The sequence below is a fragment of the Falco cherrug genome, chromosome Z (genome assembly GCF_023634085.1).
Source record: "Falco cherrug isolate bFalChe1 chromosome Z, bFalChe1.pri, whole genome shotgun sequence".
Classification (NCBI taxonomy): domain Eukaryota; kingdom Metazoa; phylum Chordata; class Aves; order Falconiformes; family Falconidae; genus Falco; species Falco cherrug.
In genome coordinates this window covers 3381884-3400393 of record NC_073720.1, presented here as the reverse complement: position 1 = coordinate 3400393, position 18510 = coordinate 3381884, and the positions used below count along the sequence as shown (strand labels likewise).

Genomic DNA, 18510 nt, shown 5'->3' with positions numbered 1-18510 from the left:
ACTGCTACGGCCATCAGCCACGTGGACAGCAGAAGCTGGAAGTCATATTCCAGGGGTCCAAGCGCTTTGGCAGGGAGGGAATTCATAAGCCCGTCTGGACCTTCTACTTCTCCAAATCCTTCAGTCTCCAGGACTCTGGTGGTTTCCACTCAAAGTCCGTCTTTACAAAAGGCAGGATCCAGCTGTAGGGACCTCCTCCATGGCAGAGGACATGTGCCAGCAGGATGTGACACAGTGGAGCAACAAACGCCTGAAGGCAGGGTCAGCAGGGCCACGAGAAAAATAAACTTTATTTGCAGAGGCATGGGAGATGAGAGGGGCAGCAAAGAGTTGAGGAAAACCCACCAAGGACTGGCTTTCCCCTTTTTCTCCTCAAATTGTTCTCCTCTCCTCGTGGCATGGGCTACCCATATCCCCCCACTGAGAAGTTTGGGCTCCCCTGGTATTTCAGGCACAGCACCAAAGGGGAGCTGGGTCCCTAGCATGGGGGTTCTTTCACGTCGAAATGATGAGAAACAGGAACAGTAACCAAAATAACCTCAGGAGGTCTTGCACCCACCCCTGCGCAACCTGCCTGGACCCTGCCAGCCTCTCCAGACTTGGGCTGGTTGGGTGCATCCGAGCCAGGGAGCCCAGAGCCACGTGCACCGAATCAGCCCAACGGAGCCCAAAGCTCAGAGTGACCCTGTCCGGGTGCTACCCACACCGGAGAGGTCCCACACGGGGCTGGGGTGGGTGCCCCCACTGCCCACCCCCATGCAGTACCCGCTTCGAGCATCAGTCTCCTGCCTGCCTCATCCTCCTCACTAAAAAAGCCACTCAGCACAGCCCAGGATCAAGTGTACATTTTTATTTTTTAATGGAACATAAACTCCTTTAGAAAAAACATTCATCTGGATGATAACACCCATAGAAAAAAACACCAATCTCGTGTTCTTTATTTTTTTTAATTTGGCATTTGTTATTTGCATTTATATTAAAGCAAAGTGCATCTTTCTTATTTTTTTCTCGTTTATACACATTGCACAATACATAAATAATGATGCTTATAAAACGTCTTTATATTTACAAGTAATAATATATTTATATATAACATAAAATACATTTTTTTCTTTAATAAATCTCAGGGTTTTTTTAAGGAGTCCTTTTGTGTGTGTTTTATTTCCAAAGCACTACAATGCTAAAGTTCCAATGAGAATGCTCTCTTGTTCATTTAAACCTTTGTATTTAGAAAAATAGCTTATGTTAAGGTCTAAACATGCTCATTGAGCTAAGAACAGTGTAAAAGTATCATACTCGTGTATGAATTCAAGAAATGAAAGCACAACTGCATTTCCAGATAGGATGGTACCAGCATAACCTGAGCCAAGCAGGTTACAACAGACCAACTATCATGAACACTTTTTCTTTTGTTTTCCCATTTGTTTTGTTGGTTTTGTTTGTTTTTTGTTTTAGGCTTAGGCTTCTGTCACTTCACATCTCAGCTCAAATTATAAAGCACGGGCCATGCACGAGGTTTCTCTGCTGTTGTTTTCTCCCCTTGCATCAATCCATGACCATTAAAAAAAAAAAAAAAAAAAAGCAGTGGAAGGATGAACACAGTGACAAGATGTGAATCCAGCAACAAGAAAAATAAAATAAAAATTGTAAGGGTGGGTAAAGACCTGGTTGGGAAGGTTTTGCACTGTCCTTCGGTGGCAACATGAGGTTAGCACCGCTGGGGAAGGGGGTCTCAGTGTCACCGTCACCAGGGATGGCTGGCGGCAAGGGGAAGGTGGTGCATGAAAAAATACAGGGATCTTAGAAGGAGCTGTAACATAGAGCAAGTGGTTTCCGAATCCATCGATCACACAGGATGATCCTTTCAGAGGCATGAAATAATTATCCTAAGTGATCCATCCCCCTGCACCCTTCTCTCGCCCTTCTGAGTTATTGGTCATTCACACTTTTAAAAAAAAAGAGATTTATCAAAATACCCAAGGCAAAAAAAATCTTTCCATAAGCTATTTCTCAAAACAGGGGGGAGGGAGAAAAAACCGAACAAAACAAAACAAAACAAAAAAGTTTGCATGAAAAGCAAGCACTCAGAAGGAAGTAATAGCAGCAAAGTAGTATAAATGTCATGAGTCCACTCTGTCTCGAGTCATCGGTTATTAAAAATAACCTCCAACCAGCACGGGCAACTGCTGATAAACTGTCTAGTGTAGCACTGGCCCCAGCCTTTCACAAAGCTGATCTGAACAGTAAATCCGGTCCATGGCTGCTGCATGAACTCATGGTCGTTGGGTCTCTGCAAGCTGTACGCCTTCTCGTAATCAAAAGCCTTGATGGAAAAACCTGGGAACACTTTGTGAACCAGCAACGTCCTGGAGTCGGGGTTGTCCAGTGTGGCCGACTTGATGAAAATGGGGTAACTGCTGCGGTTGTACACCCACACGCCGTCCACCTCCTTTGTGAGCTGGATGCCATAGCCGATCTTGCTGCGGACCTTCTGCACCAGTTGGCTTTTGTTGTCCGAGTTGAGCTGTCCGAGGCAGAAACCATTCCCCTGAGGTAGATCATAGAAGATATCCAGGGAGGGCTCTTGGACAGAGTACAGCCGACCCACACGTGTCTTCTCTTCCCAGTATGCCACCACGCACCAGTGTGACCGATCCCCCGGCTCCTGAAGAACTTGGGAATCTACAGAATGGGAGAACAAAAGGAGAAATTGAGCACCAGGATGGGTAATATGACCTAAAAGCGACATAATGCTGGCAGGTCCTTGCAAGCCCATGTCTTCATGATGCTCTCCAGGCACACAGCGGCACCCCTAGGGCATCCACTGCTTCCAAAAGCCATGTCTTAAGGCCACTGTTAAGACCATTTCAGTTGCCACAGGTCCGGGGGATTCCCATGCTGCTCCACTGCCTAGTTCTGGCTGGAGTTACAGGTCCTAAATCACCAGGTCCACCTTCAGAAGTGGCTTGAGAACCACCAGCAGCACCTGCAGTGCACCCATCCCTCACCCAAACCATCACTAGGACCACCACCAGTGCCAACAGAAGAGATGAGATGCTCCAGCTGTATCCCAAGACCAAACACCCTAAACCCCCTTACTTTCACCCACCAGACGATGGATCCATTTCCATAAATATCTACTGTGCACAATGATGAAAAACAATGAGGTGCTGCTAAGAAAAGCACATGGAAGGGCACCACAGGGGACCAGAGGGGACAAGGACTCGCCTGCTGTAGTTCACGGGGTTTTTCCCTGCTCACAGCCTGAGCCTGGGTGACGGAAAGGATGCACACGTTGGATGAAGCCCTGATGGTGGCAGGGTGGGGACCAGAAAACTCATGCTTGTTAACAAAAATGTCCTAAAAAACCTCAAAAAAACCCGCAGAAATGTGTTCCTGCAGCCCTTGTTTCAACTCCCTTGTCTATAGCTACCCCGTGCAGGCCGTGAGGATGTGACGTTGGAGGAAAAAGCCGGGGCGGGGGGTGGGGGGTGGGGGGTGTGTGCTGAGAAATGTGAAAAAATCCCCTTTGCCTGATGGAGGATCCCTAGCCACCCAGCACTGCTCAGCGGGTAATTCCTTCCAGCCTCAGTAGGCATGTTAAAACCTGGGAACTAGTCATCTCTCTAATTGTATTAAAACAGAAAAAAAAAAAAAAAGTCAAGCTGGGAATGCAAGTTAGCTACTGAAATAATCCCCCGCACCATGGAAGCACCTATGGGACCAGGGATGGTGGGTAACCCAGGACCCTAAAGATCCCTGCATCACTCAGCAGCCCCCCAAACCCCACGCCAACACGAGCAATGGCAGCAGCACGCTAGCTGCCCCATTTTCTATATATTTTTGCTATTAATAAGCCCGTTCCCCAGCGCAGGCATTTTGTTCCTGCCTCTTGAGCTGTGCTTCAAGCCCTGCACTGTGCTTTAAAAAAAAAAAAATACAGCCCAGCCACACACTTTTAATTTCCTCATTTCTATGCCAGCAAGGAAAATATTTCTCCAGTTGCTGGAGGCAGCAGTTACTAAAAATGGGCCTGACTGTGTACACCCCGCAATAGGGACCTCTGATGCCAGGTGAAACTGGGGGGGCTGGGGTGGTGTCTGGTGGTGGTGGGGTGGTCCCCGGGACAGCATCCATCGAGGTGTGCCCCTGTCTGTCCTTCCACCTCCCCTTTTTGGTGCCTCCCAAGACTTTTGTTATGGCTAACTTTATATCCTGCTAGAACCTGGCACCACAGCAAGGGACGGAGAGGGGACGGGGTGGGTGGTATGGGGTGCCCCCCACCCAAGGGTGCACCCAGCAAGGCAACAAACACCCCCAAGATGGCATTTCCCCACCTGCCCGAGCGATAGGAGAATCTGAGGAGATGCTCCTGCATCCAGGAGAGGGGGATGTTCCTGGATCCAAGGGGATGATGTTCCTGGATCCATCCCCATCCTGAGCACCCGTCGCCCCCCCCCCCCCCCCATCACATCCTCCCCACTGCCTGCCTGCCAGTGATGCTCAGAGCTGCTTGGGTTTTGTTTTACAGCAGTTGAGGGAATTTTGGAGCAACAGCCATTGAAACCTGCTGAAATTCCGACCAGTTTTTACTTATTTGAACATAAAAGCATCCCTTTCAGGAAGAGGTGGGGGCAAAAGAAAAAGCCTTCTTCACCTGGTATTTGTGCTTGCATTAGTGAAGACCACTTAACAAGTAACTCATTGCTGCTTACAAAGAGTTATGTAATTGCCAGCGCATTAAAAAAAAAAAAAAAGTTTAAAAAAAAAGAAAAAAAGAAAACTGCCTTGGCTATGAATGAACAGACCTTTATGGAGGGCTGGAAGTTCATGAATGAATCCCACTAGGTTTTTCAGTGACATGGGGTGACCAGACCTCAAGGACAAGTCTTAGGTAATCCAGGATAATTTTTTTTTTTAAAAAAAAAAGAGCCAATGCCAGCACACAGTATAAATATGCCAGAGCTTCTTCCGTTTGCGGGCTTTGGCTGTTGACTGGATGTCTAGTCAAAAAGCCATGAGAATATTAGGGTTGAGCTTGGATAAACAGGATCAGGCCTCCCTGCCAGCCACCACCAGCGCCGCTTTTCACAGTTGTTGGGACCCCAGCGGAGCCTCCCCGCTCCCATCCACCTCCCTGATGCTGGCATCCGCCAGGAAAAGGGGTGGGAAAAGCCTGTGGCATCACCAGGGTGGTGGAGGCAGGAGAGGAGGTTGCAGGAGAGGAGGAAAAAATGATGCAGAGATGCTTCCTATAGTGATGGACATTTTTTTCCCCAAAAGACTTTTTTTGGTGGCAATGACCACGGATCTGAGTAAATAAAGCAAGTCGATGGATTTTGCCCCAAAACACCCCACTGGGTTCATCCTGTTGAGCCTGGGGTCATGGCAGGGACCCACCACCCAGCTCCCACCGCCGCCTGCTGCAAACTCACACAAAACCCCAGATCCCGGGAAATCTGCAGCCATATTGCCCTCAGCATGTCCTCATGTGCAACAGACCAGAAATGGCTGAGAAATGCTTGGGAATTCTTGTTTTGAGTTAAAAGCATCACTTTTACGAGCTCCTTGGAGCAAACGCATCCCTTTCTGAATGCCTGGAAAACTCCCAGAGCAAACTGGGACCATTCCCATATTCCAGCAAACAATGATAATGTTTAATGCTCTAAACATCCGCGCTATTATTTTGTTATTAAGCATCCCTCCACCACTTGCTGCTGTCACTGGTTTATTATTATTACGGCCTGCCTAGGGGCTTCGTCAGACTCCCCCCAGAGCATTGTGCAAGCTTTTTGTTAAACAACAACAACAACAACAACAACAAAAGAATATATACATAAAAATAACTGAAAATAAAGGAAGTCTACCCTCAAAAATTTATAGAATTAGTGGTAATGATCGCTCAGAGTGGGGTCTGTGGAGAACACTCATCCAAAGCACATTTCTGCACGGAGGGGAGAAATCAAGGCAATAACTTGACACCCTACAAGCCCTTTTTTAGAAATCTGGTGATGGTTCACCACCAGTGATGCCCCAGCACAACCACGTTATTCAGTATCACATTCCCGCTGGAAAACTGATTTTTTTGCTTTTTATTTACAGCCTCCTGAATTTTCCTGAGCGGCTGCCCTGACTTTTACCAGCACATCCCTGAGCGAGGAAGGAGTGTCCCCTGCAAAAGCATCACCCCTGATACTTCCCAACACACCAACCGGCGTGAGAGGCTGTGAGGTTTCCTACCACCTGCCTTGACCCTCGCAAACAGCAAGTCCTGCCCAAAAGTGCTCAATAAAAAGGCCACAGCTGAGATTTTTCCAGCTTCGGATGCACACATGTGGTCTCGGGGCATCACCCTGCTCTGGGGAGGGATGCCACAGAAAATGCTACATCCATACAGAAGTCCTGGGTGACAGGACACCCGAGTAATAACCCCCCCCAAATTAAAAACTGCTGAAAGCACAGAGGTCCAGATGAAGGTGGGTATGGGAGATTCACACCATGGAAATGCTCAAATTCATCAGGAATGGCCCCACGCTTTGCTCTCCCAAGCTGTAGCAGGAGGATTCGCATCTCGCATTGCTTGGAAGTGCCAGAAAATTCCTGGTGTGGCTTTTCTCCTCAACACGGGAAGGCTTCTAAGATGCTGAAACCATGTCGTCTGTACTTTTTCCTTCCGAGCTCTGGCAGTTTTATTAGGAGTTTGGGAAGAAAAAGTTCTTTTTTCATTCAGGAAGAACCGAAACATTTCAGCAAAATTGATTTTTAAAAAAATAAAATAAAATAAAACAATCCAACGCAGCTTCTGGCTGGCTTTCAGATCTCAGCCTTGTCCCAGCGCCAAGTTCACCAGCGTAGAGGGGAGGTGGGCTGGGGATCTTTTGTTTTGCTTTGTTTTGTTTTGTTTTGACATAGCTAAAGGTTTTCCTGTAATCAACCCACGTCTAAAGAAAACAGCAAGTTTCGCACACGCTGAGCTCTCACCCGCCGGGAGTACTCCCATCTGATCAAGTCAAGAGCTATCTAAATTGTCACTGGTATCTGCGGTAATAACTCATCGCTGAAAACGGCAATACAACTGCGCTCCTGATTAGGTTTTTAAATGCCTGTAATTGGACCTTTCCTCAGTGATATTATGATGAGACGCAAATTCGATTAGCCAGCCGTGTAAGTGTTTCAAACTATGTGTTTATACTTTTTTAATATATGTATTTATAAGTATTATTTTTTTAAGAGCAGCTTTGAGCCAAAGCATCTTCTCACGCTCTTCCTAAACTGGTCTTGTCCCTCCTCTCCCTCATTCCTCTGTGATCACTGGTGCTGAATTTCCCACTGGCCATCAACCCTGACACAATACTTGCCATGGCATCACCTACACTGAACTGCTAACAAAAGCCTCCTCGTCTCCATAGAATCATCAGTTTGGGTGGAAAGGACCTTTACAGGGCACCTAGTCCAGCCCCCTGCCATGGGCAGGCTGCTCATGTTTTGCGGTACCCCCACCCGCGTCACTTGTGGGTATGACACGCACGTACGACTGATAACCCAACAGATAATGTCATGTACATGTCCACTGTGAAATCACAGCCTCACGAGACTGGTCTTATGGACCTTTCCTAGAAGGTCCAGGTCCCAGATGTGAGCTCCTGGGGCAGCAAAGAAACCGGGAGGGACGGTGAGATCCCTGCCTGGCTTCCCGGGAGGCAGCCTTCTGCTGGAAAAAGGGCGACGTGGGCACCGCCGATGAGCAGGATGAACCTGCGGTCCTTCCTCCTTAATCCGCCAGCACACATGGAGGGCATCTGCGCTTAAAAAAAACAAATTGGCTGGACTGGTGTCAGCACAACGTGTCGTCTGGCTGGGGCCAAGGCTGAGACCAAGCTCAGCGTGTCTCGCGCCGGGTAATCTCTCTTGGCTGACCTTAAGTGGCATTTGCAAGCCCGAGACAGAGCCATGTCCTCCATCTTCTCCTGCTTGTTGAGATGGAGACACAAACCCTGAAGCTTTTTATGGGGTTTTGATGCTTTTCTTGAGGGTGCTCAGGGCAGCTCGGGGCACTCCAGTTGCAGTTTTGCCCCTCGTTGTTACTGGCAAGTGCTGTTTTTGTAGGATCTCAAGAAAAATACACCCCTGACCTCTTACACCAGAAGCGAACACGCATTACATCAAGGTGAGGGTAACACCGAGCATGACGTGCAACCGCACAGCTCGTCAAAGTAAAGAAAAACAGGCAGCAAAAAGGGAAATTTTACTTCCTTTCTAGTCTCTCGGGCAATCTGCAGGCTATTTGGGCAGAGGAACAAATTAGAAGAAAAAAAAAAACCAAAAAAAAAACCCCAAGAAAAATCCTTCAAAGCCAGATTTCCAGGTATGCTTTGCAAAAGCAAAGAAAAAAAACCAAATTAAAGGATATATCCTGCTGCAGAAAAGGGTCTTTGTGCCTTTAACGGCGTTTGTGGGCAGCCTGGAGACACCACCCACAGCAATGTTTGCCCCCAACCTTTTATATCTCCCTGCACACAAGGGCTAGACAGCTTCAGCTTCCTCACCACCACCCCACCCCACCCCCCGCCCCCTGCTTTTGATGGCCGGGATTATTTCTGAAAGGCTAATTTAGAGGATGGTCATGTGTTAAGCTCCTGTTGTTTGCAGAGAAAATAAACCCTTACCTACTGCAGGGATGTCACCACCCACGGTGGCCCGTGGGGTCCCTCGACTGCACCAACGCAAAAGCCCCCAAAGAGCTGGGACAGTCGGTGGCATCAACACATACTTAGGGAGCCCTTAATCTGTGGATTATTGACACAATAGACCATAACGTCTCTTTAGGAGCCATTACAGCCCATCGAGTCAGTAGGTACTTATGGAGCCCTTAATCCACGGATTGACAGGCTAGACCATAAATTTGTGTCTATGTCTTATTAGGCAGCTCTTATTACTCAACATATACAGTAGTCATGCAGGCTAAAGAGCCTTAAGATTATTTCTTTAATTTATTAACAAGTTGTCCACCCAATCACCTAAGTGGCTCCTTGCTCCTAGCAAAGTCAGTCAACCTTGCACGGAAATACCTGAGTTTCTTCAGTTTGCTGAAGTTTGCTCAGGGCTGGCATCCAGGCACCGAGATGTTGCCAACAGATTGCGAGTCTGATGGGGACAGAGGAAAAAAATTTGGCAGAAGCCATTGGGGGAAGCAGTCTGGGATTTCCCGGTATTTGTAGCTAGGGCTTTGGTTCACTCATGTTAGCGGTGACTTACACGCTTGGGTATGCTCTGCTCGGTCCCCTGGTGACCCAACCAAGAACTTCTACCACCTTCACCATGGCTGGGAAACCCTCTTGTGAAACCAGGACAAAACCGAGGTCATGTTAGACAGTGGGTAGGGATGACTGATCCCTGAGGACATCCTCTAAAGTTCCCACCCCAGCTTGGTGGTGCCTTGAGTCAACCTTCTCCCAAGCTAGAACCCAGCCCTGACCTTTGAGGGTTAATTCAGGGACGGGACACAAAAGGAAGAAAACCATCCCAGAAAGGGTCCCTGGCAAGCCTGTTGTTGCAGACCTATGTTGCAACAGTACGGCAAATGCCGAGGCTGGCCCAGGAGGGATGTCCAAGCTGGAAAAATATAGGGTGATCAACATGAACATGTGAAGGAAGCCCAGCTCCCTGATGTCCCCCACCTTGAAGGATGGTGAAGAAAGAACCCAAGTGAAACTGCTGAGTTCACCGAGTCCACTAAACCAGAAATTTGATTCATAAACATCCTATTAGTCACCGCTACTCTCTAATTACTGTGATTAATCAATTACCATGGCTAAAAATGATGTGAGAAGAGAAGAACCTTTTTTTTGTGCACGCACTCTTTAAGAGCCAAGCAAGGCTCAGCTCCAGGGAGCGGGGCGGGCGGGAATTACGCAGGCACACACCAAAAATGCCTGTCTGCCTGTCTCCAGCGGTTAGAGAGGAGCCAGCTGACTCCAGTTTCCTCCGTACCAGGCTTCGGGCCTCATCAGCCATGCAAATTATAGAGTACCGTGCTGTCTGAAGGCCGAATTTCGACTCAGCTCAGAGAAAAGCCTTAGAGGAAGGGTGGGGATGAAGAAGCCAGCCAAATCCATTCATAATATTTACAGTAAATGGGCCTCTTTGCTGTTGTTTAGTATACAGTCAGTCTAATTATTTTTGAAGTTTTAATTTAAAGAACCTTCTTTATCTGCCTCTCCTTCTGCACCCCTCAAAGGTGTGGGAAAACTTTTCCTCTGTTTCAAAAAAGCAGTAGGACGGGAATCCCTTCCCCGAGCTCCAAGCCAGCAGTGGGGCAGGACGAAGGGATGCTTCCAAGAGGGGAGACCCTTCCAGAGGGGTGCTGCCAGCATCAGTGGGGTTTTTAAGACCCCCGGGGCACTTGGATAGGCATGAAGCACGCAGATCCATGTGGAAAACCCCCAGAAATCCTATTTTTGCTGCATATGTCCCCATTGCTATTCTGTACCAGTGGGGAGGACTGGCTGGCTCGGGAGGTATTGCACGATGCTCCACAGACCTGTGCACCCTCTGAACTCCTCCCCTGCCCTGACAGCACGCCAGAATAATCACATTTTAATGACTATCAGCCAAGAAGTTCCTCTGGAAAACACAGGAAGCCCAAGCCGGCGTTCAGGAGATGCTGCCACACGACCACCAAGTGACTCAGGGTTGGTACCAGCCCCAGCTCCCAGAGACGAGCCAACACCTCTGTGCTTCGTCCTCAGCAGCTACCAAGACACACCTTTTCTCCACCCATACCCAACCCAGATCTCAACCAGAAACCACCTGAGAAGGAGAAACCAGCACACAAAAGGCTTCTGACTTAGAAAAATGCAAATCAGACCTGAGGATGAGCTTGCCAAAATATCTCTCCTGGCTTGGGTTGCGCTGGAGGTTCCTGTGACAGCACCCTGCCCGTCACCTTTCCAGTGCAGGGATCAATCACCGACGTGGATGCCAAAGCCACCAGAGGCCACCAGGCCATGCCGGCCCTGGGGTCACAGTCCCCCTCTGTGCAGCCACTGAGCTCAGTTTTAGAGGATGAAGACCTTAAAATGCATTTGCAATTGAAAATAAACCGCCGCTGCGGCAAGGCAGGGAGGTCACCTGGTACCCAGCGATGCCCAGGGGAGGGCAGGGATACGGCCCCCAGGAAAGCCGCAGCTCTCCCCTGACAACATGTAGCTATGTGAGTTACACGTTAAAAACCTTGTAAAGACCTCAATAAAAACTGAAGCAGAGCAGTCTAGGATTTCCAAATGGATACCTAATACACAGATGTATGTGAGGATTTTTTTCCCCCCCCTAAGTGCATTCCACGCACACACAAGGCATTGCTACCGCTCTCATTTCAATACTGAAAAAAAGCCTCTCGCCACAGCACACCAAGCCAGAATTCTCCTTTAAAGACTGAAAACAGACGTAAATGTGTCTTTCCCGCCACCAAAAAAAAAAAAAAAATAGAACACCTCCCCCAGCTCCCTTTCCCAGGGCGGCATCCCTCGCAGGGATGTAAACCCATGGAAAAAACAGGGTTGGAACAAAAGTCCTTTTCACACTCGTCGTGCCCTGCTCCGTAACAATTATGAAAACTGTTTAGCTGGGCTGGCATTTAGAGCATTTACTGCATTCCTGCCAATAAATTCCAGTCCCGGATCCGATGGAAAAGGCTCCCCCCCTCCCCTTTCCCCTCCCTCCCTTGCCTTCATTCCTCCTGGCTTTCTTTACAACCTAATACCCTGTCGACGCGGGGCCAGGGCCTACTTAGGGGGAAAAAAAAACACCCAGCGCCAGACTGGAGACAGCATGCAGACTGAAAAAGTTAATCATTACTTCTGTCTGCCTTCATAATCTAATCACACCTATTCCTAAGAGCAGGCGGCGAACGCTGGGCGCAGGCAGGGTCGGCACCCAGGGACATCCCGACAGCCACCAGCCCCTGTCCAGGTAGGGGGGCAAGCAAGGGATGGACTAACAAGGGATGGACAGACAGACAGACAGCATTTGGATGGAGTTCACAAGCCTGGCCGTGGACACACCCCTCCTCTTGCCTCTCACTTTGCTCTGGATTAATAACGCTTAGCAATTATAGTGAATATTACATTCATTAAGTAATTAACCCTCCTGGCGCTCTGGCGGAGTTGGCACCCCCCTTCCGCAGACAGAGGCCGGCAGAGGTTTGCCCCAGGCTATAAAACGGGGCAGGTCGGCAGCACCCAGAATAAAAAAAAATAAAATTAAATAAAAAAATTCGGAAAAATCCTACACAACAAAAAGCTCCTTGTGCTCATCCCGCCCTGCTGTGGGTGGCAGAGCCCTGTCCCAGGTGGGGACTGCACCACAGCCAGGCTGGCACCACTGAGATGCGACAGCGGGGGCAAAGCCCAGGGGATTTGGGCATCACCAAGACCCTGCAGCATCCTCCTGAAAGCAGCATCATCCTCCCATGGGGGCAAAGCCCAAGGGATCTGGAGCTCAGCACTGCTGCTCGGCAAACCCAACACCACACCGGACGCTCCAGAAAATAACCTTGGTGCAACATCTCAGGTGTGTCAAGGCTTCGTGCTCTTGACACCCGCGATACATTTTCCATGCTCGGCTGTGACAAAGAACAGGAAAACTACAGGCCTCTGCGTATGAAGATTTATGGGTTTGTTCCTTATAATGAGCTAAAAAGTCTCAGCCCGGCTTCCAAAGAAAATGAATTCATCAGTTCAAACACAGTGATGTAACTTCAGGCTCCCAACTCCTTTTCCAAATAAAACTCCTGTTATTTGATTCCTGCTTGAAGGATGATTTTATGAAGTTATTTACTCCATCCACTCTGCCCAGAAAGATGCTGCCAGAGCCCAGCCACCGTGCAGCACCCCATCCCACCATTTAATTTCTCAACTATTTTGCTATTTTCCCTGCTTTTCTACTCAAAACCTCACCTAGTACACATTAGTACAGCAATGTGCACACAGACACTTAACCCCTCCAGTATTATTTTGCATCACCCACCGTGGATGGAGCTTCCCCTCAGTGGCAATGCCCAGCAATTTTTAGCACCTATAAATTCATCCCATTGGTTTCTATCACCAAAAATCACTGGATCCAGAGCCAGCATCACTGGATGTAAAAACAAAGGATGGCTGCACTCCCACCGCCTTCCCAACACCCGAGTTTCTGCAATGCAAAGCAAGCTTTTATTGATGCAGTTTTGACAGCTCTACAAACGAAAGTAGTCAACCTATATATATATATTATATAATCATATATATGAATATATTTAATATATTCAACCTACACATATTAATGATTCTTTAAATATTGAGTATATCCTACATATTATATATAATTAGACACCATACATTCAAAATATATATCCAACCTATATATATAGGTTAAATCGATTTACTTGCTTTATGTTTCTGTTTATTATGTTGCCCACAGCCTCGCTTATTTCATACAATTATAGGCACATACTTGCAACAAGGCTTAAGAGCTCAAGCAGCTCTGAGTTGTTAATATAGTGGCCTTTCCACCTGCACAGGTATTCAGGGAAAAGCTGGGAAAGCCCACAGGAGCCAAGACTTCACCCCAAAGACAGCTCGCCAAAAAACAGCACCCCACCAGGTGTCTTACTTCATCCCTGTGAGAGGGTGAGGAAGGACTGCAGAGTCGAGTACCCACCCTCAACACCTGGAGTAGCTAGAATCATCAGAAGCATCACCAGGATGTCCTGCATCCACCCCACACTGAACATTTTATTTCATCCCAAGGGAGGATGAGGAAGGGCTACAGAGCCAGGTATCCACCCATCAGACATGGAGAAGCATCATCAGGACCTCCTACAACCACTCCACTGGGCACCTTACTTTACCCCCAAAGGATGAGGAAGGACTGCAGAGTCAGGTACCCATCAGCACACATGGAGGAGCATCACAAAAGCATCAGCAGGACCTCCTGCAACCACCCAACCAGGCATCTTACTTCATCCCCAAGGGAGGATAAGGAAGGTCCACAGAGCCAGGCACCCACCATCACACACGGAGAAGCATCACCAGGATTGCCTGCAACCACCCCACCAGGCATCTTTCTTCATCCCCAAGGGAGGATGAGCAAGAACTACAAAGCTACGTACCCACCATCACACATGGAAGAGCATCGCCAACAGCATCACCAGGACCTCATGCAACCACCCCACCGGGCATCTTACTTCACCCCTGAGGGAGGACAAGGAAGACCCACAGAGCCGGGTACCCACCATCGCACATTGAGGAGCATCCCTGAGAGCATCACCAGGACCTCCTGGAACTCCCCCGCGGTGCTTTGATGCTGCCAGGGTGCCCCAACAAGGGAGCTGAAGCCAGGAGGTTCCTGACATGGCAAGGTTAAAAGGGTAGAGAAGGGCTGAGCCAGCTCTTACAGGGTGTTGGTTTTTTTTTTTTTTCCCCTTGCAAGTTAAAACCAAGATAATGACACTGGGTGGGGACCAATTTGAAGGGCTGAGCAGCCAAACCAAAATTAGTCTCCCGGCCAAGAGCTTCCTAGGCCTCACAGCTTGGGGAAGGAAGCTGAGAAAAGGCATGAAAAAAAAAAAAAAAAGATTCCTCGGGAAGTTCAAGCGTCGCACTCAAGCGAAGGTGACCCTGCTAGTCAAATATTTTTCAACATAATAAAAATAAAATCAAGTGCTGGAGCAGCCTCGCTTGGAAAAGCAGGGCCCATGGGATGGTGGGGTAGGTTTTTTTCCTCCTTTTTTCTCCTTTTCTTTCTCCTCCTCCCCCAGCACTTTCTTTCCTTTCGCTAATAACTATGTTTTCTTGTACTTTTTTTTTTTTTGGCTCTTTCCTCATAAAAGACTGATGTAATTTCCTGTCTTGTCCCAATGTTTCCTGTTAATTAACAGGGTGAAAGTTATCATCATGCATTTAAATGGCTACCCAAAAGAGGGGAGAGGGGGGAAAAAAACCAAGGGAAAAATAAAAAAGAAAATAAAAAAGAAAGGGGGCAGAAGGGCTGTCTGTGAGCAAACACCACGTCACATCCTGAACAGCGCAAAAACTCCCTGGAAAAAGCTTTTTTGGACCCAACACCTTCAGCCCATCGGCGAAGACCCCCCCAAGGGTGGCTCCCACGGCAGGTTTGTGCAGAAGGGATGCAAGCCCCCACCCTTCCCTGGATGGGGATGGAAAATCCCTGCAATGCTTGCCCAGAAACGCTCTTTTCTTGCATAGGAAAAGAAAAAGAAAGAAAAAAAAGAAAAAAAGGAAAAAAAAAGAAAAAGAAAAAAGAGAAGGAAAAGAAAAAGAGAAAAGATGAAAATAAAAAGAAGATTAAATAAGTAAATAAAATTAAATAAAACGAGATAAAATAAACTGCGGAGAAAGAAGCAGCCAGCAACACTGAAGATGCTGCTGTTATTAAAAGAAGTAGTTAAAAATTTAAAAAAACCCTAAACCCAACAACCAAACCAAGGGGCTAATCCAAAGCCAGCAGGCGGAAATCCTGCAAGGCACCGAGCTCCCTTTCCTGCCTGACCTCAGCCCTGCGCTGGATCAGGCCACTGCTTCTCCATGCCTTCCCGTTCCTCAACAGCAGCCGTGACGCAGCCGGTACCCCGGTGGCACAGAAGCCAAGCCAGCAGCCTCGGCACGCTCGCTCAGGGTGAAAACGAAGTGATTTAGGCAAAAAGCGAGGGTGGTTAGAACAGAGACCATGCCTCAGCGGTTAATAGTATCTCAGTGCTGAAAATAAACTGGAAAGGAAGCTCCTTTGTGACAGTAGGCAGGCGGCCAGGCTGCGGCGTGGGTCATTCAAGCTGGCTGGGGACGGTAGTGAGGCTGGCACCCACCCACCACCCAGCCCATCACCCTCCTAAAGCCCCCAGGGAGGGCTGGGGGGAGGGTGTCCGTACACTCCAGTTTTCCCTCTGGACCCTAAAACGGGGTGTACCCTGTTTTCACCCAGCATCAAGGTTTACGGGCTTGGCCGCTGCGGTTAGAAATAGGCATCCCCCCATGCCAGCGGCAGGGAAATGCATGTGGTTAATGTTACTGGTTCCTCCAGCGTAAGTGATACCCACTGGCAGACAGCGGGGATGGAAACGATGCAGCCCGCATCCCTGCCAGCCTGGGGCTGCTCCTCTACGAGTGTTTTTGTCTCATCCAGTTTTAAATGTCCCCAACGATCAGGTTGCTGGCGCTCATCGGGACATCTCTGGCGAGCAGAAGGTGGTTTGAGGCGACACCTCACTTCCAAAATTCACCTTTTTGTCCTCGTTCCTCCCTAAAAAGCATGAGGTTGCAGGATAAAATCCCAGTGGTCCTCGCCATGAAGGACTCGCTGGTGGTGGGGTCTTCTTCTGCATCTTATTGTCAGCTGTTCTTTCAAGGCACCGCTGGGTTGGGAAAATCAGCATCCGGAAAAATGGAAATGGAGCTGTACAGGGATGGATTGAAACACCCAGTATTTACTTGGGGGACCACCTCTGCCATCTTCTTTTTTCAAAAAAACCCCAAACATCCTAGAAGAGTATCAAGGAAAGGATCAAAAGCTCTAGAAGCCTTAAGAAGTCATTATTAAATGGGTCTTATTTGCTTGGGGGAGGATTTTAATCGGTTAAGAGCCAGGAGCTGGAAGGAGGATGCCCCCAGCATCCCCACAGCAGCACAGGGTCTATACCGGCCGTATCCCCGGCGAGGAGTTGGGGGTCCCCACAGGGCAAGATCCCCCTTAAAAATATGTAAAAAAAAAACCCAAACCAAAAAAACCAACACAAGGCTGAAGGAGCCGGAGCGGGTGGCCAAGCCAAGAGCCCTGGGGTCGGTGCCAAGTGCCGGCTCCCTCCTCCCCGCCGGCCACGGTCAGATGATGTGCTGCGAGGCGAGCCGGGAGGCTCCTAGTCTGGCAGGCAGCCTGCTTTGCTCCAGAGGCTCCAGTGCTGTCATCTTGGCGTTAACCCCTGATAACCTTGTCCTTTCCAGGACAGGACCGTGTTTTTTAGGTAAGCACAGGGCAGGGGCGGGGGTGGTAGTGTGTGTCGCGTCTCCAATGAGGCTGGGAAGGAAAGGGTGCAATGCCCTGCAATGCTCAAAGCAAATAAAAAAAATATTAAAAGGACGCATGCTCAAAAATAAACCAAGAATAAGTGACTTATTAAAAAAAAAAAAAAATTCCCAAGCAATTGTTTATCCCTGGGACAAATATACAATCCTAGTTCCACAGGAAGATGTCTCAATTTCAGATTATAATAGGATGCCAATTTGTAAATAAAGGCATTTCACAGGAGGTTATAAACTCTGTACTAGAGGGAGGTGGAAGGAGGGGGGAATGGGAAAACACAGGCAGGAGTCTGCCAGAGTAACCACGCGGGATCCTGTTTACATGGCGGGGGCGAGGCAGGGGCGATGGGGAGCCGCTTTAGGGGGTGAACAGCTCCAGATCTGGACAAGGTGCTTCTTCCCCGGCGAGCAGATACCAGCAGGGATCAGAGGCATAGTGAAACATTCCCAGCCTGCCTGCGACTGCGGAATGAAATGTCATTCACCCAAGCGGTCCCTGAAACCAGGCAAGGTCCCACCACCGGGAGAGCCAGAGCAGGGACCGATGCTGATGGTTCTCCAGCCTCCGGAGGTCTTTTCCCATCTTTTTGGTGCAAAGGAGTTGGGAGGGAGAAACCAAGGCTGTGCTGGCTGTGGAAGACCGCTGTGGGTCTCCCAGCCTGGAGCCTTGCAGAGCCGTGGTCCAGCACCCACCAAGCATCATCACTCAACATCCACCTGCTCCAGGAGACCCTGGGGCCATTCCAATGTCAGGGCAAGTCAACAGGACTGGGCCGAGAGCTGGGAGAACTCTCACATTTGGTATTTTACGAATAACCTCTATAAAGTAAAAAGCAGCAGAGATGGCAAAGACACAAGCCAGCTCATCTTGCTCTCCCTCTGGGATTGCCAGCTCTGGGCTTCGCTTCTTGGAGAGCTTCGCCTTGCTAGCAGATCCAGCACCGTTCATCCATCTCGCAGGAGAATCACCACCGCACCCACCACGGGTACCATCAGCCAAGAGCCACCAGTTCCACACCACACAGGGGTCAAGAGGGTCCAAGCCTGGGTGGAGAGCATCCCATGGAGAGCCAGCACCAACCAACACCATCAAGCACCATCAGCTCACTTCTACCATCAGAGCAAAGCTTCTCCATGGGTTGTACCAGAAATTCAACTCCCACCGATCAGACACCACCAGACCATGTGCTGGCCACCTCCAGGCTCTCCAAGAATGGCTTTGCTTGTTTGAAAGAAGAGTCATAACCAAACACATCTGCTGAGAACGAGACAGCTCAAAATACAGGAAAAAACACCCTCTGTCTCCTACTTACGAAAATTATTTTTATCTCCAATGGGGTATTTTTGCTCTCTTCTTTAGCCACGCTGAGGATAGAAAGGATCTGGCCTGGCACTACCTGAGCACAACCATGTCGGCAGGAGACGGCACAAGCGAGGA

At 48.8% G+C, this 18510-nt stretch overlaps 1 protein-coding gene across 3 annotated transcripts in view; it reads right to left on the bottom strand.

Moving 5' to 3' along the window:
* Window positions 1-835: 835 nt before the first annotated feature.
* Window positions 836-18510, bottom strand: part of SMAD7 (SMAD family member 7) — a 28462-nt gene continuing 10787 nt past the window's right edge. For all 3 annotated transcript variants that reach the window (XM_055699640.1, XM_055699638.1, XM_055699639.1), the window contains one exon: window positions 836-2682. In XM_055699640.1, the coding sequence (XP_055555615.1) occupies window positions 2144-2682 (539 nt within the window). In that variant the 3' untranslated portion in view covers window positions 836-2143. The remainder of the gene's footprint in view (window positions 2683-18510) is intronic.